Genomic DNA, 25,690 nt, shown 5'->3' on the forward strand with positions numbered 1-25,690 from the left:
CACTGAAGGCCCAGTGTGTGAGAGTTCGTGGCCGGGCTGTGGGCCATTCTTTCCCCTCGTGTATTTTGGGCACAAACAGATAACAGTAGTAAAATAAGAGGGGGGGGAAAAAAGGTATTTGAAAAATAAAAGCAAACAAATTATAGCTTTTATTTTTGTGGAAACTCAGAAAAAACATAGGTATGTAGAAAAAGACTTCAGAGGCAAACTTTTGAGGGGCATTTTTAATTATAAATTTAATATGGTTGATTAATGAAAAATCACAATGAAGTACCGAGAAAGTGTTTGTCAATATAAAAGTTTAGCAGCATTTCCACAGTTTCAGGCTCTTGCGTTAGTCGTACTTCCTCCCGCTATCAAAAACAAAGAGGACTCCAGTGGGGACCACAGCAGAGCAACCAGGGATGCTCCGCTCCGTGAAGGATGCTCCGCCTCCTCAAGGCAGTCCTCAAGTCCAGTGTATTGCCTAACAGGCCAACCCTCCCCACTCCCGAATTTCTAGAAGGCCAGAGCACTTGCCTCATGACTGAGGTCGGAGCCCCATTCTTTAGGCTGCAGGGGAGGAGGGGGCGGGAGTTTAACCTGGACTTGACGTGTAGCACTCGCTCACGCGTCCTCGCGTCGGTACCTCCTCTACGCTGACACCGTCGAGGGGCCATGATCTGGCACGGGCCGCAGTGGGGGGCTGGAAGGGGGACGTGCCCATGGTGGGGGCTGGCATTGCACCATACACCCTGCTCCAGGTGGTGGTCTCGCCGCCCCCAGGGTTAATGCTGGGATTAGTGAGAAAGTGGGGGGGGGGGGGGCACAAACAGTATGAAAATATAATACTGGCAAACTATTCCGCTGCTTCTTTGGTACTTTCCAAAATTCTCTGATCAAAAAAGTTTAAGGGGAGCACACCATTAAAAAATTACAGTTTTAAGTATTTACAGAAGCAATTCATGATATATTACATAATCAATACACAGTATATGAACAAATTCTTCAGTGAAAGCACTTGTGAACTCCTGTTCCAGTATGAGTCAACAGCACACGGACACCTTCCCAAATAGGCCTCCTTCATCCTGTGTCTCACTTACATTACAGTATATTAAACGGGGAAAAAAACCACCGTCTTCCAATCTACACTTTCCTTTTAAAAAGTTCTTAAAATCTGCCACTGAAATCGGTATGTACAAAGATCTGTTGAATATTGAAATCTAGGCAGGCAGCTCCACTCCCATCTCGAGCATGTCTGAAATAATACTAGCTATTATTCTATGTATACAATATATATTTAATATATAAGTAACCGCACCATGTTATGTCGCCACGATACCAGTTGAACGCACAGTATTATGTACAGTAGTTAAGTTAGCTCTGGACGATGACTCTACGCCTAGGTGGACAGTGGAACATCTGAGAGGGGTGTGGAGGTGCTGGCTGGGGGACAGCCCGCGCATGGGCACGCGTGTGCTTGTGAGCCCACACCACCCACACACACGCCCCGGACCATCCCTCGTTTGCTGGCCGCCGAGGAGCAATCACACGAACGGCAGGATCCCGTGTATGAGGAGAGCCATGATAGCAGCACTGAACAGCCCGGCCACGGGCACCGTCACGAACCAGGCCACGAAGATGTTGCGGAAGAGGCGCCAGTCCACGGCCTTCCGCGAGCGGATCCAGCCCACCGCCACCACCGAGCCCACCTGGAGGGACACAGGTATGTCAGAGCGAACCGAGGTGAGACGCAATCTATATTCAACCAGTAGCATAAGATGGCCTGTTCTTTCCCCTAAATCTGATGAGAAGCTTTTAAAGACACTTGTTAGATTTCAGCTAGAATTATTTTAGGATCACTCTGTCCAGAGGACAGTTCTGAAGCACTTTTCCACGCGTGTTCTGCTCTATTGAATGGATGCTCAGCCAAGTAAATGTCTCCTGTTCTCCCTGAGCTTCATCAGCCAGCTGTGATGGCCCTTATTTTGAATATTCTCCAGGCAGGAGACTTGATTACAGTGGTGAACCCCCTGTAAGTACACAATGGGATGGCAGTAATGTCACCCTTCTCCTAGAATAAAAGCATCATAAAACGTTGGAGCTGGAGATCTTGGCAAAGATCTAATCCATGTGGCTCAGTCTGTGGAAGATAAAACACTTCCAGAGGGTGCAGGGAGTAGGAGTAGCAACACTGTCATGATTACACCAGAAAAGACCCTGATGCAGGGAAAAACGGAGGGCAGGAGGAGAAGAGGGCAACAGTTCGTACAATCCAATATAAAAAGCAACCTGATTAAAATACGGGCCCAAGACCTAAGTAGGCATTTTTCTCAAAAAGACATACAGATGGCCAGCAGCCACATGAAAAGCTGCTCAACATCACTAATCATCCAGGAAATACAAATCAGAACCATAATGAGCCATCACCTGTCAGAACAGCTATCATCAAAAAGACCACAGATAACAAATGCTGGCAAGGGTGTGGAGAAAAGGGAACTCCCGTACACTGCTGGAGGAAATGTAAATTGATGTATCCACGGTAGGGAGGTTCCATAAAAAATTGGAAATACAAACTACTATACAATCCAGCAATTCCACTCACGGGTATTTATCAAAAGAAAACTAAAACACTAATTTGAAAACCTGTGCACCCCAACGTTATTTACATACAATAACAAAGATATGGAAGCAACCTAAGTGTCTATCAATAGATAAATGGATAAAGGAGAAATGGTACACACACACACACACACACACACAGATAGGAATATCACTCGGCCATAAAACAGAATGAAATTCTGCCATTTGCAACAATATAGATGAACCTGGAAGGTATTACACTTAGTGGAATACGTCAGAGACCCAAATTTTGTATATTTTTACTCATATATGGAATCTAACAAAATAAGTGTAACAAAAAAGAGAGGCATAGAATCAGAACAAAGAAGTAGTAACCAGAGGGGAGTAAAATAGGTGAAGGAGGTTGAAGGGAGCAAATCACTAGGCATAAAATAAATTACAAGGATGTGATACACAGCATGGGGAATATAGTCAACATTTTATAATAACTTTGCATGGGGTATCATATAAAAATACCAAATTATGTTGTACACCTAAAACTACAATATTTTACATCAATTATATTAAAAACCAGATGAAATAACACCTGATAACACAAGGTCTTTCGTGTATTTTGCCCGTCTACATATTGGAATCTGAATGTATCTCGATGTATTGCTGCTCAGTTGCTGTGTCTGACTCTCTGAGACCCCACGGACTGCAGCGTGCCAGGCCTCCTTGTCCCCAGCCATCTCCCAGAGTTTGCCCAAGTGCATGTCCACTGCATTGGTGATGCCATCCAACCATCTCATCCTCTCCTGCCCCCTTCTCCTCCTGCCCTCAATCCCTCCCAGCATCAGGGTCTTTTCCAGTGAGTCAGCTCTTCACATCAGGTGGCCGAAGCACTGGAGCTTCAGCTTCACCATCAGTTCTTCCAAAGATTATTGAGGGTTGACTTCCTTTAGGACTGACATGTTTTCTCTCTCTGCAGTCCAAGGGACTCTGCAGAGTCTTCTCCAGCACCACAGTTCAAAAGCATCAGTTTGTTGGTGTTCAGCCTTCTTTATAGTCCAACTCTCACATCCATACATGGCTACTGGAAAGACCATAGCTTGACTATACAGACCTTTGTTGGCAAAGTCATGTCTCTGCTTAACGCACTGTCTAGGTTTGTCATAGCTTTCCTGCCAAGAAGCAGTGGTCTTCTAATTTCACGGCTGCAGTCACCATCCACAGTGATTTTAGAGCCCAAGAGAAAACCTGTCACAGCTTCTACCTTTTCCCCTGTATTTGCCATGAAGTGATGGGACCAGATGCCACGATCTTAGTTTCTTTAATATTGAGTTTTGAGCTGGGTTTTTCACTCTTCTCCTTTACCCTCAAGAGACTCTGGCTCTTCACTGTCTGCCATTAGAGGGGCATCATCTGCATATGAGGCTGACACTTCTGGCACTCTTGATTCCAGCTTGTGCTTCGTCCAGCCAGGTATTTCACATGATGTGCTCTGTATATAAGTTATTCAAACAGGGTGATAATAAAACAGCCTTGTTGTACTCCTTTCTCAATCCTGACTGAATCAGTCAGTTGTTCCACACAGGGTCCTAACTTGCTTCTTGACCTGCATACAGGTTTCTCAGACAGCTAAGATGGTCTGGTATTCCCACCTCTCCAAGTGTTTTCCCAGTTTGTTATGATCCACAAAGTCAAAGGCTTCAGTGTAGTCCATGAGACAGAGGTGGATGTTTTTCTAGAATGTTCTCTCTATGATCCAGTAAATGTTGGCAGTTTGATCTCTGGTTCCTCTGCCTATTCTAAACCCAGCTTGAACATCTGGAAGTGTGCGGTTCACGTAATGCTGAAGCCTGGCTTGGAGGATTTTGTGCATACCTTACTGGCGCGGAGAGGAGTGCAGCTGCCCGGCAGTCTGAACGCTCTTTAGTGCTGCCTTTGTTGGGGACTGGGATGAGGATTGACCTTTTCCAGTCCTGTGGCCACTGCTGGGTTTTCCAATTTTGCTGACATATTCAGTGTAGCACTTTAATAGCATCATCTTTCAGGATGTGAAATAGCTCTGCTGGAATTCCATCACCTCCACCAGCTTCACTGGCAGCAGTGCTTCCTAAGGCCCACTTGACTTCTTACTCCAGGATGTCTGGCTCTGAGAGACTACACAGCATGGTTATCCAGGTCATTTAAGATCTTATTTATGTGCTGTTTAAATAAATATTAACTGATATTTAATGCAAATATTTTCTAAGCCAGTATTTTTGCTTTCATTTTAAAATTTCTAATTTCATAGACTAAAATATGCTATACTTTTTCCCTGTGATTTATCTTTGGCTTGGATATTTGATATTTAACTCTTTTTTTTTTTTTTAATACTTACTTTTGGCCATGCTGGGTCTCTGTTGATGTGTGGGTTTTTCTCTAGTTGCGGCAAACGGGGCTACTTTCTAGTTGTGATGCACAAGCTTCTCATTGTGGTCACTCCTCTTGTTGGCGAAGCATGGGCTCGTGGGCCCGTGGGCTCAGTAGGTGCGGCTCCCGGGCTCTAGAGCGCAGGCTCAGGAGTTGTGGCGCACGGGCTTAGTTACCCCGTAGCAGGAGAGATCTTCCTGGATCAGGGATCAAACCCATGTCTCCTGCATTGCCAGGTGGATTCTTTACCACTGAGCACCAGGGAAGCCCATAACTCTCATTTATTTTAAATTTTCTAAAATAAAATTCTATTTTATTCTAAAATAATTTTAAAATATTATTTAAGCCATCAGATTTTGCACGTTGTAAAGCATGTATTTTGACAACTGTGGGTCTAAATTTGTTTCTCTAGGGGGAAAGCCAGTTATCCAACATCACTTACTGGTCAAAATTTTCCTTCCTCAAACTACATGCTCATATGTACTAGGTTCTATCTACTTTTTTATACAAGTATCTAATTTCTTATTATTGTGGTAAAATACACAACACAAAAATCTGTCATGTTAACAATTTTTAAGTGTACAGTCCTGAAACTCTCTGCCCATCTGCCCTCTCTCCCCATCCTCTTGCCTCCTGTTTGCTTGTGACAGACTTCCTATCTGGCCAGGCTGTTCCCTCGTCATTGTTTCTCTTTGTAGATCATTTTATATTCCTGCTAATTTAGCCCACAAACTTAACTGCAGCCTTAGTTTGTAAAGTTGTAAGAATTTGGTTGGCATTGTGTTTGAGGAGAACTGACATCTTTATAAAACCTAGTTCCCTACCCAACGACACAGTGTGTCTCATAGCCAGGTTTTCTTTGACCTGTGAGCAAAGCTTTGTGTTTTTTCCCTGTACATCTCTCACTTCATTAGGATTTTTCTGAAGTACCTTTTATTTTTGTTCCAACTATGGAGGAGTTCTTTGTTTTCATCTCATTTTCTTACTGGATATTGCTGACAGGCAAAAGTTCTAAATTTTTGTGTGTTTTTTTTAATTGCAAACTTGGTCATTTTTACTGAATTCCAGGAATATCTTAGAAATCCATGCTGAATTTTATTAAATGTCTTTTTGGAGTGGAGCTCAACAGACAACCATATGCCATTTTCTGATGGATCGATGAACCGTATTATATTGAAGACATCTGTAAACACCCATTTCTTGAGCTCTGTGAGGGGCCTGCCCCGTGTAGGTATCGGCAGCAGATTAAAACCTGTCCTGCTCAGAACCGACTTTCTGACAACCCAGAAGATCAATGTGGTCCTGTTGAAATGTTCTTTTATAATAGTGTTGATGTCATTTATTAGCATCTTACTTAAAGGTGTTTTTTTTTTTTAATCAACATACATCTGGAAATACAGCTTTGACTGTGGTGTTTTCAATCAGGTTTCAGTATTAGGTTATTCAGTATATGTTTCATAGAACAAATTGGAGGGCTTCCTGTTTTATTTTCTCCTATATTATGGCAAGTTCATTTAATGTGAGAATTTTCTCTTCTAAGATGGAAAAGGTTAACCAGCGACTCCGTCAAGATCTAGAGTCAAGCAGCATTCTCCTCCTTTCGCCTTTTCAAGTGAGAATTGTTTTTGGAGAACTTCCTTACTTTCTTCCTACTGTTCTGATCAGGTTTTCCGCTCCCCCTCCCCACTTCTTGTTTCATATTATTTGTCACGTGTGCTTGCTAAGTATATATACTAAGCAGCTTCAGTCGTGTCCAACTCTTGGCGACCCTAAGGACTGTATCCTGCCAGGCTCCTCTGTCCATGGGGATTCTCCAGGTACGAACATTGGAGTGGGTAGCCATTCTCTTCTCCAGGGGGGTCTTCCTGACTCAGAGATTGAACCCAAGTCTCTTGCATTGCAGGCAGATTCTTTACCATCTGAATTACCAGGGAAGCCCAGTTACACCACTATAAATCTATTCAAATCCTTTACATTCCCAAGTACTTCTGTCTTCTTCATTTGTCACAGACTTAGACATAGTAATTTCTGAGTTCTAACAGATTTTGCCTTGTATTTTCAGTTGCTACATTATTTGGATCACAAAGGGCCCGGAGTCCCATGGCTTCACTATTAATGAGGTCTTTTGTTGATATAAGGTGGTATTCTCTGCTGTCATTTCAACTTTTTGAGTATGTTTCCAGATTAAGCTCATCATCAAGCACTAACAGCAACAGAATTACTGAGAAGTAGGGGAACCAGACAGCATCTGTATTAGAGTCATCTAAGGTGGTCTTTCCATTTTCCAGATTAGATAACTGAAACCTAGAGGCTAGTGATCCTGTTTGTAGTTTTTTGAATTTGATTTACAATGTTATGTTAGTTTCAGGTGTAAAGTGATTCAGTTTTATATATATATATATATACACACATACAGGTTCTCGTCTGCTATAGGTTATTAAAACATATTAAGCTTAGTTCCCTGTATAGTAGGCCCCTGTTTATGTTTCATATATAGTAGTGTGTATCTGTCAATTCCAGACTCTTAATTTATCACTCCTTTTCCCTTACCCCTTTGGTAACCGTAAGTTTTTCTACATCTGTGCGTCTGTTTTGTAAATGAGTTCATCTGTATCATTGTTAATTAGATTCAATGCATAAGTGATAGCATACAATATTTGTCTTTCTCTGTCTGACTTAATTCACTTAATATGAAAACCTCTAGGTCCGTCCCTGTTGCTACAAATGGCCTTATTTCACTCTTTTTTGTAAGCCTTTCACACTTAGCAGTGCTTGTTTGCAGATACATGGGTGGGAGTTTTGAGACTGGGTGTGGGGGGCCGTGTCATCGTGGTCCCCGTGGTCCCTCGGTGCCCAGAACAGCACTGCACACAGAGCAGAACAGGTGAGTTTTTCTTGAATGACAGGAGTCACTGGACCTAGGAAAATCTGCCTCTGTTTTCCTGAAGTTAGTGGCTATGTTTGTCTACCGGAGGCCCCTGGGGATATTTCAGAATTCTCCTAGGTATTTGGCAGCCCCAGGTTAGCAGACTTGGGTTCCAGCCTGGCCCACCCTGGGGCTCCCTTGGACAACTCCCAGAGCCTGTTTCCTCTTTCTTCATCTTTAAAGCTCCTTGCAGCTCCAACATCTCACACTAGACAAGGAATTAATTCCCTCTCACCCTGAGCTCTAGAGCCGGATAGTAACAGTGGTTAGTATCATCTGCAATTGACTTGAAGGCAATAAGGTCGCTCTGACCACCATACAGAAGAGAAAACTGAAACAACCACGTCTTATACTTACAGGAGCGATTTGTGCCTATGTCTGTCCCCTGCCCACTCCCAGGCCTTCAGAGGGGGTGGGGGGGTGCTGAGTGATGCACCCCTCCACACCCTACCCAGGCCTACGAGCATGTTTCATGGACACAGGACCTCAGTGCAAAACCCCCAGTGAGAGAACCAGGACACAGGGAAGGAGGGCGGGGAGGGCCTAGAGGGGCTGCTGAGAAGAAAATGCCCTCCCTGGGAGACCCCAAGTGACTCTCTCATCCCTGAGTGCACACCCAGAGCCACCCCGACTACCCCCACACCTCGCCCTGGTGACCAGGCCAGCCTGCCTACCTTGCAGTGCGTGGTGCTGACTGGCAGCCCGATGTTGGAGGCGATGACCACGGTGAAGGCTGAGGCCAGCTCGATGGTGAAGCCACTGTGGGGGAGACGGGAGGCCGTCAGGGCACTGCCAGGGGCTCACCAGAACCTCTGGGTGGACTGGGCCTCATGGCACCAGAGCCAGGACATCGCGGCAGCACCACACGGCACTCGCTGCGAGGCCGCGCTCAGCCCTGAGGAGCGAGTCCTGTCTTCTTGATGGGTTTTCAGAAACCTCACCTGAAGGAGCTGGGCCAGGAATACCTGCTGCAAGGAGAACTACACACGTCGTTTCTAAGTGGACACAGGGAAAACCACACTCTTGTTTCAAAAATGTGTCATTATTATAAAGGAGTGACTTTTTGCTCAGATTACTAGGGTTTTTTTTTTTTTTTTTCAAATCAATGCTAGACTCTTTCGTTAAAGTGAATTTTGTTAAAATGAATTTCAAGGCCTTTTACAGTAGGTGGTGGTGGTGGTTGAGTCGCTAAGTTGTGTCTGACTCTTGGGACCCCAAGGGGTGTAGCCTGCCAGGCTCCTCTGTCCATGAGATTCTCCAGGCAAGAATACTGGAGTGGGTTGCCATTCCCTTCTCCACGGGATCGTCCTGACCCAGGAATCAAACCCAGGTCTCCTGCATTGCAAGCAGTTTCTTAACCAACTGAGCTATGAGAGAAGCCCTTAAAATATGTAGTTCTGAATTTTAGTTGTACTTGGAAAACTCTCTTGTGGATTTATTTAACCCCTAATATATCTAAATATCTCCAAAGGAGGACCACAGGAAGCCAGGCGGGAGGCTCCAGACCCCACCCCAGGGCAAGGCACCCCCCACCCCACCCGCTGAGCCCAGGCAGCCCAGGAAGGATGTAGGCAATCACCCCTGCGGGCAGCAGGTGGAGCCGGTGAGCAGAGTGTGGGGACAGGCAGTCCCGGCCCCGCCTTTACCACAGGTTTTCTGGACCTCAGGCCGGTAAGACACCCCGTGGGATGGGAACAGGGGCTGCAGGTGGATTCGCGTCTTCTCTTCCCTTCTGTGTCTGCCCCATCTCAGTGCCACCGTGGATGGGGGCCAGCAGAGCATGAGGGCGATGGGGGAGATGGTGCTTGGAGACGCCCCACTCTGGGGACCGCCCGCCCCCTCCCCCGCCAGAACAGGCTGTGCAGGGGGACATCGACACACCCGCTCCGAGGCTGCCCCCCACCCTCCTCCCCACGCCCCACCCCCACACCCGCTCACCTGGACGGCGTGATGGGGGTGAGGTCTTTCCCCATGGTCTGGATCACTCGTCTGCCCCACACCCAGAGGCCCGTACAAATTCCAACCCCTCCGTAAAACAGCAGCCAGACCGGAGTCGCGGCTTCTTGCAGGACCGCACCTTGCTCGTAAATCAGCCACAGAGCCACCAGCGGCCCGATGGCATTACTAGGAGGAAAACCAAGCAGATTGAACAAATGTCCATGCGTACAGATGATGCTGTACACAGCATTCAGTGACTTCTCAGTCTTGAGAACAGCCCGTCTTACCGCATTTGTGGTTTGCCTGTGTAATCTGTAAGTGATAACGATTTAGCCATTTTTGGGGTTACGGCTAAAATAAACAAAAAATTTACCACTGACTATTTTTAAGTGTCACTGGAAAAGGCGCTGATGCTGGGAAAGACTGAAGGCAAAACCAGAAGGGAGTGGCAGAGGATGAGATGGTTAGATAGCATCACTGACTCAGTGGACATAAATCTGAGCAAACTCGGGGCAATAGTGAAGGACAGGGGAGCCTGGCATGCTGCAGTCCACGTGGACAAGGAGCTGGGCATGACTGAGCGGCTGAGCAACCGCTGCCACTGCGCAGTTCAGCAGTGTTAAGGAGAGTCACACTGTTGTTAAACAGGCCTCCAGAAAGTTTTTAATCATGAAAATCTGAACCACTATACCCATTAAATGAGAGTTCTCTTGGCCTTTCCCCCTTCCCCCAGAAACCACCAGTTTACTCTGCCTCTGTGAATTTGACGGACTATACTAGGTTTCTCATGGAAGTGCAAGCATACTGTATTGTCTTTTCATGACTAGCTTATTTCACTTATCAGAATGCCTTCAAGATTCATCGGTGGTGTAGCATATGACACAACGCCCTTCCTTTTTAAGGAAGAATATCCCACTGGGTGTGTGGTGTGCAGATGTCTCTGAGGCCCTGTTTTCCATCCTTTTGGGTATATACCCAGAGGTGGAATTGCTCCATTTTTTGAGGAACCCTCAGACTGCTTTCCACATTTTCCATTTTCCATTTCCACCAACAGTGCACAAGGGTTCCAATTTCTCACGTCCTTGCCCACACTTGTTACTTTGTTTTTACAGTAGCCATCTTCATGATGGTGAGATCTGTTATTTTTAAAGTACTGAAAAATCAGAAGTGGACACAAAAACCAAGTTCTTCTTTCCTTCCTTTCTTTCTCTATTTCTTTCCATTTTCACTGCCAGCACAGCTGCTAACATCAACTACCAGTGTGGGGCAACCATGTCAGCCTCCCAACAAAGGAACCACAAAACATATATCTATTTCTCAGGCCAACCCTGCAAAGTAGGCATTGGTCTCCTATTTTACTGATGAGAAAACTGATGCTGAAATCATGTCACTAGCAGGGAGCAGAACTGGGGTGTGAGTTTAGGATTCACTCAGGTGCTCACCCCTCCCTGAGACCCATGATTGTCACTCAGGCTCTTGACAAGCACACACTGTCTTTTTTTGGGGGGGAGGGTTCCACAGCTTTTTTAAAATTAAGACTTTATTTAAGACTTTAAGTCTCCCCATCAACAACATCCCCACCAGAGTGGAACATCAGTTGCAACTGAGGAACCCACAGTGACACGTCAGAATCATTCGAAGTCCACAGTTTACATTAGGGTTCACTCTTGGTGATATATGTTCTATGGGTTTAGACAAATTGACATGTATCCATCATCAGCATATCCTATACTGCCCTAAGATACTAGCATATCCTTAGGAGCCCCTGGTGGCTCAGACGGTAGTCTACCTACAATGCAGAAGATCTGGGTTTGATCTCTGGGTTGGGAAGATCCTCTGCAGAAGGAAATGGCAACACACTCCCGTACTTTTGCCATGGACAGAGGGGTGTGGTAGTCTACAGTCCACGGGGCTGCAAAGAGCTGGACATGACTGAGTGACTTCACTTTCACTAGTCCCTTTCATGAGAAATGCTGGTCTACAGTTTTCCCTTAAGGACTTTGTCTGGTTGTGGGATTAGGTTAATGCTGGCCTAACAGAATGAGTGAGGAAGTATTCCTTTTGCTTCTGTCCTCTGAAAGAAATTGTAGACAAGTATAATTTCTTTCTTAGAAGCTTGGTAGAATTCACCAGTAAACCCATCTGGGCCTGGTGCTTTCTGATTTGAAAGACTGTTAATTATTGACTTAATTTTCTTAATAGATACAAGCCTATCAGGTAGTCTATTTCTTCTTGTGTGAGTTTGGGCAGGTTCTGTCTTTCAAGAACTGGTCCGTTTTATCTAGCTTATCAAACTGGCGAACATAAAATTATTCATAGTATTGCTTTCATAGCATTATTAACTTTTTTTTTTTTGTCCGTAAGATCTATAGTGATGTCTGCTTTTCCATTTCTGGCATCAGCAATTTGTGTTCTCCTTTTCCCTTAGGTAGCCTGGCTAGAAGACTATAAATATCATTAATATTTTCAAAGATCCAGCTTTTAGTTTCATTGATTTTTCTCCATTCATTTCCTGATTTTAATTTCATTTATTTAGCTCTAATTATTATTTCTTTACCTCTGTTTACTTTGGATTAATTAATAATTTGCTCTTCATTTCCTAGGCTGGAAACTTAGATTATTGATTTTACATCTTTCTTCTTTCCTAGTATATGAATTCTGGAGAAGGAAATGGCAACCCATTCCAGTACTCTTGCCTGGAAAATCCCATGGACGGAGGAGCCTGGTAGGCTGCAGTCCATGGGGTTGCTAAGAGTCAGACATGACTGAGCAACTTCACTTTGACTTTTTCACTTTCATGCATTGGAGAAGGCAATGGCAACCCACTCCAGTGTTCTTGCCTGGAGAATCCCAGGGGTGGGGGAGCCTGATGGGCTGCCATCTATGGGCTGTGCCATCTGTGGGCTGCCACAGAGTTGGACACGACTGAAGTGACTTAGCAGCAGCAGCAGCAGCTTTATATGAATTCAATGCTGTAAACTTTCTTCTAAGCATTGTTTTTGTTGCTTCCCACAAATTTTGGTGTGTTTTCAATTTCATTTAGTTTAACATATTTTGACATTTCTCTTGGTATTTCTTGTTTCAAATGTTATTTAGAAGTATGTGGTTTAATCTCTTTTGTTACTGATTTATATGTAGTTGATTGATGGTCTGTTTCACTCAAATACGTCCTCATTGATTTCTGCTGCTGGGTCTATTCACGTCTCCTCTGTCTGAAATCAACAGTTGCTCCTGCTTTCTTTTAGTGTTAGCATGCTATACTTCCCTTCTTCCATTTACTCTTTTTCCTTTTTTAAATCCCTTTACTTTTTTTTAAATTTAAATTTATTTATTTTAATTGGGGGCTAATTACTTTACAATATTGTATTGGTTTTGCCATATATCAACATGAATCCGCCACGGGTGTACACATGTTCCCAGTCCTGAACCCCCTCCCACCTCCCTCCCCATATCATCCCTCTGGGTCATCCCAGTGCACCAGCCCCAAGCATTCTGTATCCTGCATCGAACTTAGACTGGCGATTTGTTTCTTATATGATATTATACATGTTTCAATGCCATTCTCCCAAATCATCCCACCCTCTCCCTCTCCCACAGAGTCCAAAAGACTGTTCTATACATCTGTGTCTCTTTTGCTGTCTCGCATACAGGGTTATCGTTACCATCTTTCTAAATTCCATATATATGCATTAGTATACTATATTGGTGTTTTTCTTTCTGGCTTACTTCACTCTGTATAATCAGCTCCAGGTTCATCCACCTCATTAGAACTGACTCAAATGTATTCTTTTTAATGGCTGAGTAATACTCCATTGTGTATATGTACCACAGCTTTCTTATCCATTCATCTGCTGATGGACATCTAGGTTGCTTCCATGTCCTGACTATTATAAACAGTGCTGTGATGAACATTGGGGTACATGTGTCTCTTTCAGTTCTAGTTTCCTTGGTGTGTATGCCCAGCAGTGGGATTGCTGGGTCATAAGGCAGTTGTATTTCTAGTTTTTTAAGGAATCTCCACACTGTTCTCCATAGTGGCTGTACTAGTTTGCATTCCCACCAACAGTGTAAGAGGGTTCCCTTTTCTCCACACCCTCTCCAGCATTTATTGCTTGTAGACTTTTGGATCACAGCCATTCTGACTGGAGTGAAATGGTACCTCATTGTGGTTTTGATTTGCATTTCTCTGATAATGAGTGATGAGAAAGAAGAATGGAACTGGAGGAATTAACCTGCCTGACTTCAGGCTCTACTACAAAGCCACAGTCATCAAGACAGTATGGTACTGGCACAAAGACAGAAATATAGATCAATGGAACAAAATAGAAAGCCCAGAGATAAAGCCACACACCTATGGACACCTTAACTTTGACAAAGGAGGCAAGAATATACAATGGAGAAAAGACAATCTCTTTAACAAGTAGTGCTGGGAAAACTGGTCAACCACTTGTAAAAGACTAAGACTAGAACACTTTCTAACACCATTCACAAAAATAAACTCAAAATGGATTAAAGATCTAAACGTAAGACCAGAAACCATAAAACTCTTGGAGGAGAACACAGGCAAAACACTCTGACATAAATCACAGCAGGATCCTCTATGACCTACCTCCCAGAATATTGGAAATAAAAGCAAAAATAAACAAATGGGACCTAAGTAAAATTAAAAGCTTCTGCACAACAAAAGAAACTATAGGCAAGGTGAAAAGACAGCCTTCAGAATGGGAGAAAATAATAGCAAATGAAGCAACTGACAAGTAATCTCAAAAATATACAAGCAACTCCTGCAGCTCAATTCCAGAAAAATAAACGATCCAATCAAAAAATGGGCCAAAGAATTAAACAGACATTTCTCCAAAGAAAACATACAGATGGCTAACAAACACATGAAAAGTTAATCCCATTTACTTTTAACCTAAGTGTTTTCACATTTCAAGTGGGTTTCTGGTAGATAGCAGTGAGTTGTGTTTTTTTGATCCGTTCTGATAATCTCTTGTCTTTTAATTGGTGCATCTGGATCACTGAAATTCAAGCTGATTGCCGGCATAGCTGGATTAGCGTCCACCGTATCTGTCAGTGCTTTCTATCTGTTGTCCTTGTTCTTTGTTCCTATTTTTGTCATCTGCCTTTTTTCCCCCCTTCTGTTGTTTTAACTGAGCATTCCATATGATTCCATTTTCTCTCCCTTCTTAGCATATTGGCTATACTTTTTTTTTTTTTTTTTTTTGCTAACTTTCTAAAATGGTTGCCCTAGAGCTTGCCATATATACCTAGGGTTAACCCAAATCCCCTTTGCAATAACATTATACTACTTTACTGATAGTGTGAAAGTGTGCAAGTGTTAGTCATTCAGTTGTGTCTGACTCTGCCACACCATGGACTATAGCCTCCTAGGCTCTTCTGACCATGGGATTCTCCAGTCAAGAATACTGGAGTAGGTTGCCATTCCCTTCTCCAGGGGATCTTCCTGACCCAGGGATCAAACCCAGGTCTCCCACATTGCAGGCAGATTCTTTACCATATAAACCATGTAAGTTAAGTGTAGATAACTTAAAATTAAAAAAATAATCCTAATTCCACCCTTCCATCCCTTGTATGTTTCTCAGCATTTGCTCCTTCCTTATGTGAGACAGGATGGCTGGAGCTGGGGAGCATCCCTTCTCCCTAGGGGAAGGCCAGGGCAGTCTGGAGTGTGTTCCCCCTTCCAGGTCAGTTAGCCTGCAGTAATCCCCTGCAGGCTGGGCTCTGGTGACCCGGTTTCTCCTGAGCACAGCCTGGCTAAGCACAGGGTGTCTGTTCTGTCTAGTGGCTGCTTTCCTTCCCCCCAGAGCAGGAGGGATTCCTCTTCCCTGATATTCACTGTTAGGATCTGGTAGGGCTCCTGGATAGTGGGGTCCCCCCTACCCTGGGTCCCCCAGAGCCTTAACTCTCTCCTTGTCCCCCCTGAGCCTCCAGGGCCCATTGCTCCAGTCCAGGATTGCATGGTTCTTGCCACAGCACCCGCTCCTGAGTGCCCCCTCCAGGACCCCCAGCATCTCTGCCTCTCCGACCCTGGGGACAGTGGTTTGTCCTGTGTTCTCCTCTGCCTCTGAGATCCAAGAAGAGTTGTTGACTTTTCAGTCTATTTGGTTTTTGCTTGCTGTTAGGATGTAGTGATGATTCCCAAGCTCCCTACAGGCTTCGAATGACGCCTGTGGTTCCCAGCCCACCCTCCACACTCCGGAGACCGAGTCACAGAGAGCTGGTTTCCCACGCTGGCTCCTCTTTGTGTGGCCCTGGCAAAAGTCACATTTCTGAGCTTCAGACTCCCAGTCTCTGAGAGGCATCACTTACAACTGCAGGCTTCCCTGTGGCTCAGACAGTAAAAAATCTGCCTGCAATGTGGGAGACCCAGGTTCGATCCCTGGGTAGGGAAGATCCCTAGGAAAAAGAGGGGCTACCCATTCCAGTATTCTGGCCTGGAGAATTCTTTGGATAGAGGAGCCTGGTGGGCTACAGTCCATGGGATCACAAAGCATCCCACATGACTGAGTAACACTTTCACTTTCTTTCACTTAGGACTACAAAGGACTGTTCTGAACAGGCCTGGAGTAAGTTACAAGTGCTTCAGCTCTGAGGACTGGTACAAACTTAACACCCACTTGTTGAGTAAACAGAAGCCCCCTCCTCACTGCTGCACTGTTATTTCTAAACCTTGCTTTCATCAGACTACATCCCTGCTCAAAAGCCTGAGAATCAGTCTCCAAACTGCAAACAGCTGCTCTACACTCTGGCCATCTGCAGCAGCTACCGTCTACACTCTTCCTTGGCCTTGAAATGCTGTTTTGGGGTGTTCTGTTACTCTCCAGGAGTATGCCTTTCTTGTCTCCTTAATTGGAACTTAGTTCTAGAAAGGGATCCAATTCGTAACATGTTGCTGGTACCAGGCTTTTCATAAAGAATTTGTGATAAGGAGGAGGAACTGGGCTGGTGGGGGAGGGGAGTAAAAAATTTAAGAGAGGACAGAACATGGTGCCCTCCGTAAAATAAGTTGGCAATGCCTAGGTGACCCTGAGCAGAACATAAGCTGTCCAGGCCTCTTTGTCTGGCTGGAAGACGTCTTTTAAAAAGAACAGAAACGCAGCTGCACATGGTATAAAATGGAGTCATATAACTGGGCCAAAAAAATATATAATGATGGCACATTTCCCTCATTTGGACAGAAACATTAGGCTGCATAATAACTATAATAGTGGAAATGTCTGGACATTGATTATGGGAAAGGACTGTTCTTATCTTATTATATAAGCACCTCCCCTTAATCCTCATAGAAATCTCCTGCATTGGTACTAGTTTTACCCCCATTTCACAGATTGGGACACCGAGGCTTTGGAAGATTCAGTGACTGATCCGGATGCCTGGCCAGACTCTATACATTCCTGCACATTCTGGCCTGGATGCCCAGCTGACCTGAGCTCTCCATGCTCTTGCTAGTGATTCTTTCCGGAAGACCCACCAGGCACACTCCTGCCTCGGCCTCGCAGTGCTTTTCCCTCTTCCAGGAGGTTCTCCTATAGATGCCGTCACAGCTGTGCCCTCAGTCCCTGTGGGTGTCCCTAGGGGACCCTCCTGACTGGAGCGGCCATCCAACACGGCGGCACCCTGGGGTCTCCCACGTCTCTTTTCTGACCCATCACGCGGGTCACTACAGGAGCTACTTGCTCACACATGACCCTTATACAACTTGGGGGAAATCTCCCTCTGCTTTGAAACCAAAAGGCACTGATGCCAAATGGCACTGAACGCAGGCCAGGGTAGGAAGCCGGGACAGGCTTGGGCAGAATCAGGGCTCCAAGCCCAGCTCTACTGATTCCACCTGTTGCGATTTCTGACCCCAGGCCAACTCTCCCTGCATCTGGTTCACTCAAAGACCTGCGCCACGGAGATGCAGGTGCTGCACTTGTGGACAAAACCTGGCGTTGGCCGACCCCAGGCGGTTGCAACCTGCGTGGTTCTAGGGTGGGTCAGGTATCTGCCGTGCCCCTCCCCGCCTCCTCAGCCTGACCCTGCCCACCCGCCCCTCACAATCACCAGGCCCCGCCCCTCACCCCGCCCCCTTATAAGACCACGCCCACCACACAAGCCCTCCCCGGCCCCGCCCGCCCAGGTTCTCACCTCACGTCATTTCCTCCGTGCGCGAAGGAGCCGAAGCAGGCGGTGAGGACCTGCAAGAAGTGGAAGAGTAGGTGCACCTCGGCGGAGTCCTTCTCCTCCTTCTCCTCGTCCACCGGGTCGTCGCGCGGCGGCTCGGGCTCGGCCAGCGGGGGCGCCAGCCGGACCTCGACGCCGCCCTCCTCGGCCTCGATCTCCGCCTCGGCCACGGCGTTGCAGTAGCTGGAGTAGCTGTCGTAGCGCAGCCGGCGGCGCGAGTAGGCCACGGCGTCGGCCACCAGCTTCTCGCTGTCCTCGGGCGCGGGCGTGTCGCCACGGCGTGTGGCCAGGCCGGGCAGCCCGCAGATGGCCGCCGTGTAGCACGTGTAGCTGTTGTTGCGCCGCAGCTGCCGCGGGGCCCCGTCGGCCGGCCGCTCGTCGCGGATGCGGTGCAGCAGGTCCTTGTAGAGCCCCGAGTCCTTGTGCACCGTGTGGTACACGTGGCCATCAGCCCGCGCCGTGCCGTCGAAGCCGAAGGTCCCGTTGGACACGGGCGACTTGGTGGTGCCGTGTGTCATGGACAGTGCCCGGCCTGCGGGGACAAAGGATAGATTGAGCCCAGCCTGAAGGGGACAAGGGACAGACCGAGCCCGGCCTGCGGGGACACGGGACAGACCGAGCCTGGCTGAAGGGGACAAGGGACAGCCTGAGTCCACGCCTGGGATGCTGTGGGGCCACCATGTCAGTTCAGGAGGTTGGACAGTGAGAGTTTTTGCATTTTTCTGCCGTACTCTTTTATTTTCCAACCTGACAACACAGGCCATGCAGTATGGTAAAAATAAAAAGGGAAACTTGGAAACATACAGCAAAGGGTAAAACTAACAGTACGGCAGCTGAAAAATGATGCTGCATTCTCCTAAAATGCGGAAGCACTCTTTCCTTTTCCAGGAACGGGTAGGAGAAGGATCCGTGTCGGGAGCTTATTTTATAGAAAACTCGATACAAGGGGGACTCAGTCCATCTCCCTGTGAGACACACTCCAGGTGCTGCTTAAAAACACGACACAGATGAGCCCACCTATGAAAGAGGAACAGTCACAGAGAGAAAGGACAGAGCGGCTCCTGGGGCGGGAGGAAGGGAGGAGGAACGGGGGGAGCGGCTGGGGCAGCAGATGCAAGCTCACAGGAGGGGTAAGCAAGGTCCTACTGTACAGCACAGGGAACTATATTCAACATCCTGTAATAAACCCATAATGGAAAAGAATATTTTAAAAAAGGATGTACATATATATATATACACACGTACCACTTTGCTGTACAGCAGAAGTTAATGTGCTGTTTAATCAACCATACACTTCAACTGAAAAAAAAGGCTGGTGGACACAGTCAAAGGCGGTCTGTCAGATCAGTGGGCAGAGCCCATCCTCTTTCTTGGCCAAGTTGCAGATCCATCCTGGACCGCAGTGCCAGCACCCCTGCAGGGAGGTAGGCCTGGCAGAGGCAGGAGGTGGCCCATCACTGTCCATAAACACTGTGGGACAGAGGACCCTCACGATGGCCCTGATGGTTTCTGCGCTACTCTAGTGAGACCACCGCCCCGGTTCCAACGTCAGCTTTCTCTCTGCACCTCCCAGGAGGAAGGGGTTTGGATACAAAGCTGGATAAACTGATAATCCAATCTCTGGCAGTTAGGTGACTGCATGTCGAAGACACAGGTGAGGGGCCCAGAGGTGCTGCTGGGAGACTGCAGGTAAATGGCTCTTGGAGGAAAGTCACAGGATAGGAACAAGCTCGCTCTGGGACTGACCAAACCCTGGACCCTTCAGCCCCCGAGTTTTCTCTGGGGACACTTGTTGTGCGCTGGAACCTCATTGCCACATGCAGGCCAACTGGCCCCCCAAAACTGCCTCTGCCCCATGCCACCCCAGCCCCCAGGAACTTACCATATGGGGCCCGGGGGTGGTGACCCCCTGACATGCTTTCTGAGGTCCCTGAGGGCTCTGCAGCTGAGCCCGTAAGGGGGACGGTGCTGTCGTCGTGAGCCTTGGCACCTGGCAGCTCTTTAAATACTGGGGACTCCACTTCCTGAATTTTATTGAGACTTTCATCAGAGGCTCTCGATAAAGCACCTTCTTTTTGTAATTTGCCTGAAGAAAATAAAGAGTCATAACTGAAAATTTGGGACGAGGATTCTTATTTTTGACAAATGAATATAAAAAAAGTATTTATCGTGATACTTTCATACTTTGGGAACAAAAAAAAAAAAAAAGGAAAATAAAGTGGACAATTCAGTCTGGGAAACAGGCTAGAAAATTCAGCTACGGAGGGAAAGATGGAGGCTCAGCCCTGAGTTATCTCATCCAAAAGCAACAAAAAAGACAGGATTAGATCTGGTTCCCAAGGTAAACATTCTGTAAATTCTACAACCATCTAGCCCGGCCTTCTGTTTTCTTAAACTGACCTCAGAATCACTGAAATGTTTATCCTTTTTGTCTTCATAGATACTGTTAGGGTCTGTCTGCTTTCTTCTGTTCAATAAGAGACTGCGCTCAGATTTCCTCAGGTCACCAAGTCTTAGGAAACAAGTAAATCATTTTCCTCAAAAGGAACAGAGAGATTCTGCTTACTGTTAAATATCCTTTACTTCCAAAAGAAACCAGGGATTTTCAAAAAGTGGTTTTGAAGCTGGAGCGCACTCTTGGTAATCAGATCTGGTATGTGGGTTCATGGTCTTGCTGCCTCACACTTCCCTGAGGAAACGTCTACGCTCTAACCTACCCAACTGACACGGACAGCCTTCTCGGGTCCTCGGCCGGATACACTCGTGCATCAGCCTCATTTCTGTATTTACTCAGACAGGTCACTTCTGTCTCTGTTGTTGCTGTCCAGCCGCTCAGTTGTGTCCCAACTCTTTGCGACCCCATGGACTGCAGCACGCCAGGCTTCCCTGTCTGTCACCGTCTCCCAGAGCTTGCTGAAACGCACGTCCATTGAGTCGGTGATGCCATCCAACCATCTCGACCTCTGTCGTCCCCTTCTCTTCCTGCCCTCAATCTTTATACCTCTATCTCTATATTTATCTAAATCTAAAAGACAGATTAAAAAAAAAAACTAAGTTTGTTTACTACAAGGAATAAATAAAGGTACACACAGGTTTCTGATCTCAAACTGCTGACAATGTAGACGAGAAAAGTTAGTATCTGTAAAGATTATAATAACAGATTTTTTAAATTGTGTTATTTGGTTTGTTTTTTCTTGTTTTTGGCCACACTATGCAGTTTGTTGGATCTTAGCTCCCCAACCAAGGATTAAACCTGGGCTTCTGCAGTGGAAGCATGGAGTCTTAACCACTGAACCATCAGGAAGTCCCCCAAAACGTGCTAACGTATGAAACAGGTATTACCATTTTCTCTATTTTATAAATGAGCAAATTGAGGCCCACAGAGACTGAATCCCTTGCTGAAGGTCACCCAGGTAGTAACATGTAGTCAGTTTACTCTCTGTCCATGCCCTTAACCATAGTCTGTACTTAATAGAACAAGGTACCTGTATGTTGAAATGTCAAAATACATGTTATTGGCCAAAAAAAATCCCTTGGCAAGCCAGAATGGGTAGTAATGTCAGTTTCCTACTGTAACATTACAGCCTAAAGGTGGGAGCAAAGATCCTATGGTCCATAACTCAGGGAAGTAGCGCAGGACAGGGAAGCCTTGGCGTGCTACAGTTCATGGGGTCACAGAGTCGGACACGACTTAGCAACTGAACAACAACAATCAGAAAAAGCTTTAAACGTCAAGAGCATTCAAGTTTAGTTTATCACTCCCACTGGGGTTAAACCAGACAAGCAGAATGTTTAAGGGGGTCGGGGGGTGGGGTTCCTTCTCAACCAAGAGCAGGGGGCGGCTACACAGGAGAGGAAGAAGCAGCTGGATATGAATCCATCATAGTGTGAAATCACTACTTAGTTTGAAGTTGTATGTACTAATGTAGTGTTTTAATTATTAGTTTTTAAAACTTGCACATGGTATACTGGCTGTGTGTGTGTAGAATTCTGATTCTAAAAAATGTCTAGGGATCTCACTGGCGGTCCAGTGGCTGGGACTTCACCTCCCAATGCAGGGTACATAGGTTCAATCCTTGGTCAGGGACCTAAGATCCCCACAAGATCCCATGTGCCTTGTGGCCAAAAAACCGAAACATAAAACAGAAGGAATATTGTAACAAATTGAATAGACTTTAAAAATAGTCCACATTAAAAAAAAATCTTAAAAGTCTAGATTCCTATAACGCCTATCCCTGTAGTCAGCCCCTCTGCCCTAGCCCTTGACAACCACCTGTCTGGTCTCCGTCCCTACCGTTTTGTCTTTTCCAGATGTCATGTAAATGGAACCATAAGACATGTGCTTCTGAGGCTGGCTCCTCCGACGTGGCACGATTAACCATGGCACCCGAGGTTCATCCATGCTGGTGCAGGCTCAGTCTTCACTGCCGAGTAGCAGTCTAATATGTGGATGTATTTATTTCCAGAAATACGTGTGTGTGTTCTGTGGATAATCCAGGCTTTTAGTTTTTGGTGATAGCAAATACAGCTGCTATAAATATTCATCTCCAGGCTTCTGTGTGAATTTAAATGTGCATTTCTCTAGGGTAAACACCTAGGAGTGGGTAAGTGATTAACCTTATAAGAAACCATCAAACTCCTTTTCTGAGCGGCTGTGCCATTTCACGTTCCCAGCAGGAGTGCATGAATGAACATTCCAGCCACGCCTCATCTTTGTCAGCATTTAGCACTATCCTTTTTTTTTTCTTAAAGCCATTAAAATAGATGTGTGGGAATACTTCATTGTGATTTTAATCTGTATTTCTGATGTCGAGCAGCTTTTCATGGACTCATTTGCCATTCATGTATCTTTTTTTGGTGAAACAGCTATTTAAAATTTTTGTTTTAAATCGGGTTATTTTCTGAGCTTTCTTCATATGTTCTGAATACAAGTCCTTTGTTAGAGGATTTGCAAACACTTTCTCTTAGTCTGCAGCTTGTCTTTTCTCTTAATAGTGTTCCTTACGGAGAAGGCAATGGCACCCCACTCGAGTACTTTTGCCTGGAAAATCCCATGGACAGAGGAGCCTGGTAGGCTGCAGTCCATGGGGTCGCAAAGAGTCGGACACGACTGAGAGACTTCACTTTCACTTTTCACTTTCATGCATTGGAGAAAGAAATGGCAGCCCACTCCAGTGTTCTTGTCTGGAGAATCCCAGGGACGGGGAAGCCTGGTGGGCTGCCATCTATGGGGTCGCACAGAGTGGGACACGACTCAAGCGACTTAGCAGCAGCAGCAGTAGCAGCAGTGTTCCTTACAGGGCAACAGTTTCCAATTTTGATGAAGTGCAATTTACCAACTTCTTTTATGAATTGTGTTTTTGGTATCAAACCTAAACACTCTTTGCTCTACCCAAGGTCCCAAAAGTTTTCCTCTTTTTGCTCCCAAAGTTTCATGGTTTTCTACTTTACATTTATACTTATGATGGATCTTGAGTTATTTTATTTTTTTTTTTTTTGCAAGGTATAAGGCTTTAGGTCAAGGTTCTTTTGGCATTCGATGCCCAGTTATTCCAGTATCATTGATTATATCAGTGATTTTCAATAACTCAGTTGGCCATATTTGCCGGTCTGTTTCTGGACTTTATCCTGTTCTGTTAATCTAGGTGTTTATCTCTTCGCCACTTCCACACTCTCCTGGAGCTTTTTGTGGCATGGGTCCTTCAACTTTACTCTTCTCCAAATTTGTTTTGGCCATTCCAGTCCCTTTCCCTAGAAAATTTTTAAATTAATGAATTGTTTCTTTTCGGCTGTGTTGGGTCTTCGTTGCTGAGTGAGGGCTCCCTCTAGTTGCAGTGACAAGGTGTGCCCTTCATTATGGCTCACAGGCTCAGCTGCTCTCGGCATGAGGGATCTTCCTGGGGTCCTGTCCCCTGCAATGGCAGGCGGACCAGCAGGGAAGTCCTCCATATTCATTCTTAAAGTGACTTGTATAAATCTACAAAATATCCTGCTGGGATTTTTGTTTAAATTGCATTAAATGTACAGATCAATTTGAGAACGGACATCTTTCTGGTATTGAGCCTTCCCATTCATAAGTGTGGTAACGTCTCCTCGGTTGTTCAGTTTTTCTTTGAAATGTGGGTTTCAAATTCAGATATGTCCGGATCAAACCATGATTGTAAGGTATACTCTGAGGCCAAATGGAAATACTTCTTGTCTTTTGAGAGCCCTGTAAAAGCGTGTGGCCATAAGGCTTGGAATTCAATCATGTTGCCAGTGACAGGAAAATAGCTCCTGCAGTTTTCTAAGCCAGGGTCTTCTTTTTTTTAAAATTGCTTTCACAGAGGTATAATTTCTGTACAACGAAATTTATACCTTTTAAAATGTGCAGGTAGATGACCTGTGACAAACGAGTACAGACTATAACTACCCCTCAATTAAGACAGAGTCCTGCAAAGTTCCCTCCTGTGCCTGCAAAGCTCTGTCCTGTCCCTAAAGTGCCCTTCTGTCTCTAAAGCTCCCTCTGTCCCTGCGAAGTCCCCTCACATTCCCTTCTGCAGTGTCTCCAGCAGCCCCTGGTTTCGGTGGCTGGGGATGGCTGTCCTCTGGAGGCCTACAGGATGAGTTTGTTTGTGCGTGGCTCCTCCTGGGAGTTCGCCTTCTTCATTGCTTATCCGCCCTCTGCTGTATGAAGAGTCTGGTCATCCACTCACTTGTTAATGAGCCTGTGGCTTGTCTCCACTTGGTGGCTAGTATGACTTAATTTGTGTACGAGTCTCACTTCTCTTGGATAAACACCTAGGGGTGGAATTACTTAAGTCATATGATGAATGTTTGCTTAACTTCATAGGAAACGGCTAAACGAACTTTTCCCATCGTTGTACCAGTTTTTATTTCACCACAGACGTGTGGGAATTTCAGTTATCACACTCGGAATCTGGTCTTTTTACCTTCTGCCATTCTTGAGGGACGGCAGTGCTATGCTGCTGATTTGCTACCTGCTGTTACCCACGGCAACGAGGACCTCATTCTCACCAAGATCCCAAGATATCCAGGAAAAGTCTGAGCCAGAGAGCAGGCAGGCGCCCTGAGACAGGGACCGGCTTGACCGTGGTTGTATTCCCTGTCACTCAGGATCACAGTGCATGATGCCTGCAGCTTTAGGAATCAGAGCCTTTTTGCAAATCAGAAGAACAGAAAAGCACTTACCTGTTATCTTCCTCCGCATCCACGGACACACAAAGAGCCACACGAAGAGGGCAAACAGCAGCGCAACCCCGAAGGAGATGAGGGCGATCGCCCACATGGGGAGGACCAGGCCCATCACTGGGGACAGAGGGGACACAGCTGTCACTGGACACGTCTCCAAAGTCGGGTGTGACATCCCCACTCCTGCCATTCCCCGACCCTGAAGTGCGTCATCTGGATCCTGTGATTAATAAAGCTCTCAGCCACAATACCGTGCTAGACTTTTTCTGGGGAACAAAGTCTTGTGTTACACGACCGGGACTTCCCGGGTGATGTGGTGGATAAGAATCCACCTCTCAGGGTAGGAGACACGGGCCTTTGGTCCAGAAAGACTCCACATGCCTCGGAGCAACTAAGCCTGTGCAACGCAGCAACTGAGCCCCGCACCCTGCGGCCCTGTTGCTCTAGGGCGCCAGAGCTCCGCAGCAGCAGAAGCTGCTGCCGTGA

The 25,690-nt window shown here is 46.0% G+C and overlaps 1 protein-coding gene across 10 annotated transcripts in view; it reads right to left on the reverse strand.

The window, feature by feature from the left end:
- Nucleotides 1–209: 209 nt before the first annotated feature.
- SLC20A2 (solute carrier family 20 member 2) overlaps nucleotides 210–25,690 on the reverse strand; it is a 110,916-nt gene continuing 85,435 nt past the window's right edge. For 9 of the 10 annotated variants that reach the window (XM_027962674.3, XM_060407168.1, XM_060407165.1 and 6 more), the window contains 5 exons: nucleotides 25,205–25,321; nucleotides 19,896–20,099; nucleotides 17,978–18,545; nucleotides 9,824–10,009; nucleotides 1,769–8,644 (listed from right to left, as the gene is read on the reverse strand). In XM_027962674.3, coding sequence (XP_027818475.2) covers nucleotides 8,356–8,644; nucleotides 9,824–10,009; nucleotides 17,978–18,545; nucleotides 19,896–20,099; nucleotides 25,205–25,321 — 1,364 coding nt within the window. In that variant the 3' untranslated portion in view covers nucleotides 1,769–8,355. Of the gene's footprint in view, nucleotides 1,692–1,768; nucleotides 8,645–9,823; nucleotides 10,010–17,977; nucleotides 18,546–19,895; nucleotides 20,100–25,204; nucleotides 25,322–25,690 lie in introns of those variants that run through there. The other variant, XM_027962673.3, reaches the window with a different exon arrangement.

This window comes from Ovis aries, chromosome 26 (genome assembly GCF_016772045.2).
Source record: "Ovis aries strain OAR_USU_Benz2616 breed Rambouillet chromosome 26, ARS-UI_Ramb_v3.0, whole genome shotgun sequence".
NCBI classification, from domain to species: Eukaryota; Metazoa; Chordata; class Mammalia; order Artiodactyla; family Bovidae; genus Ovis; species Ovis aries.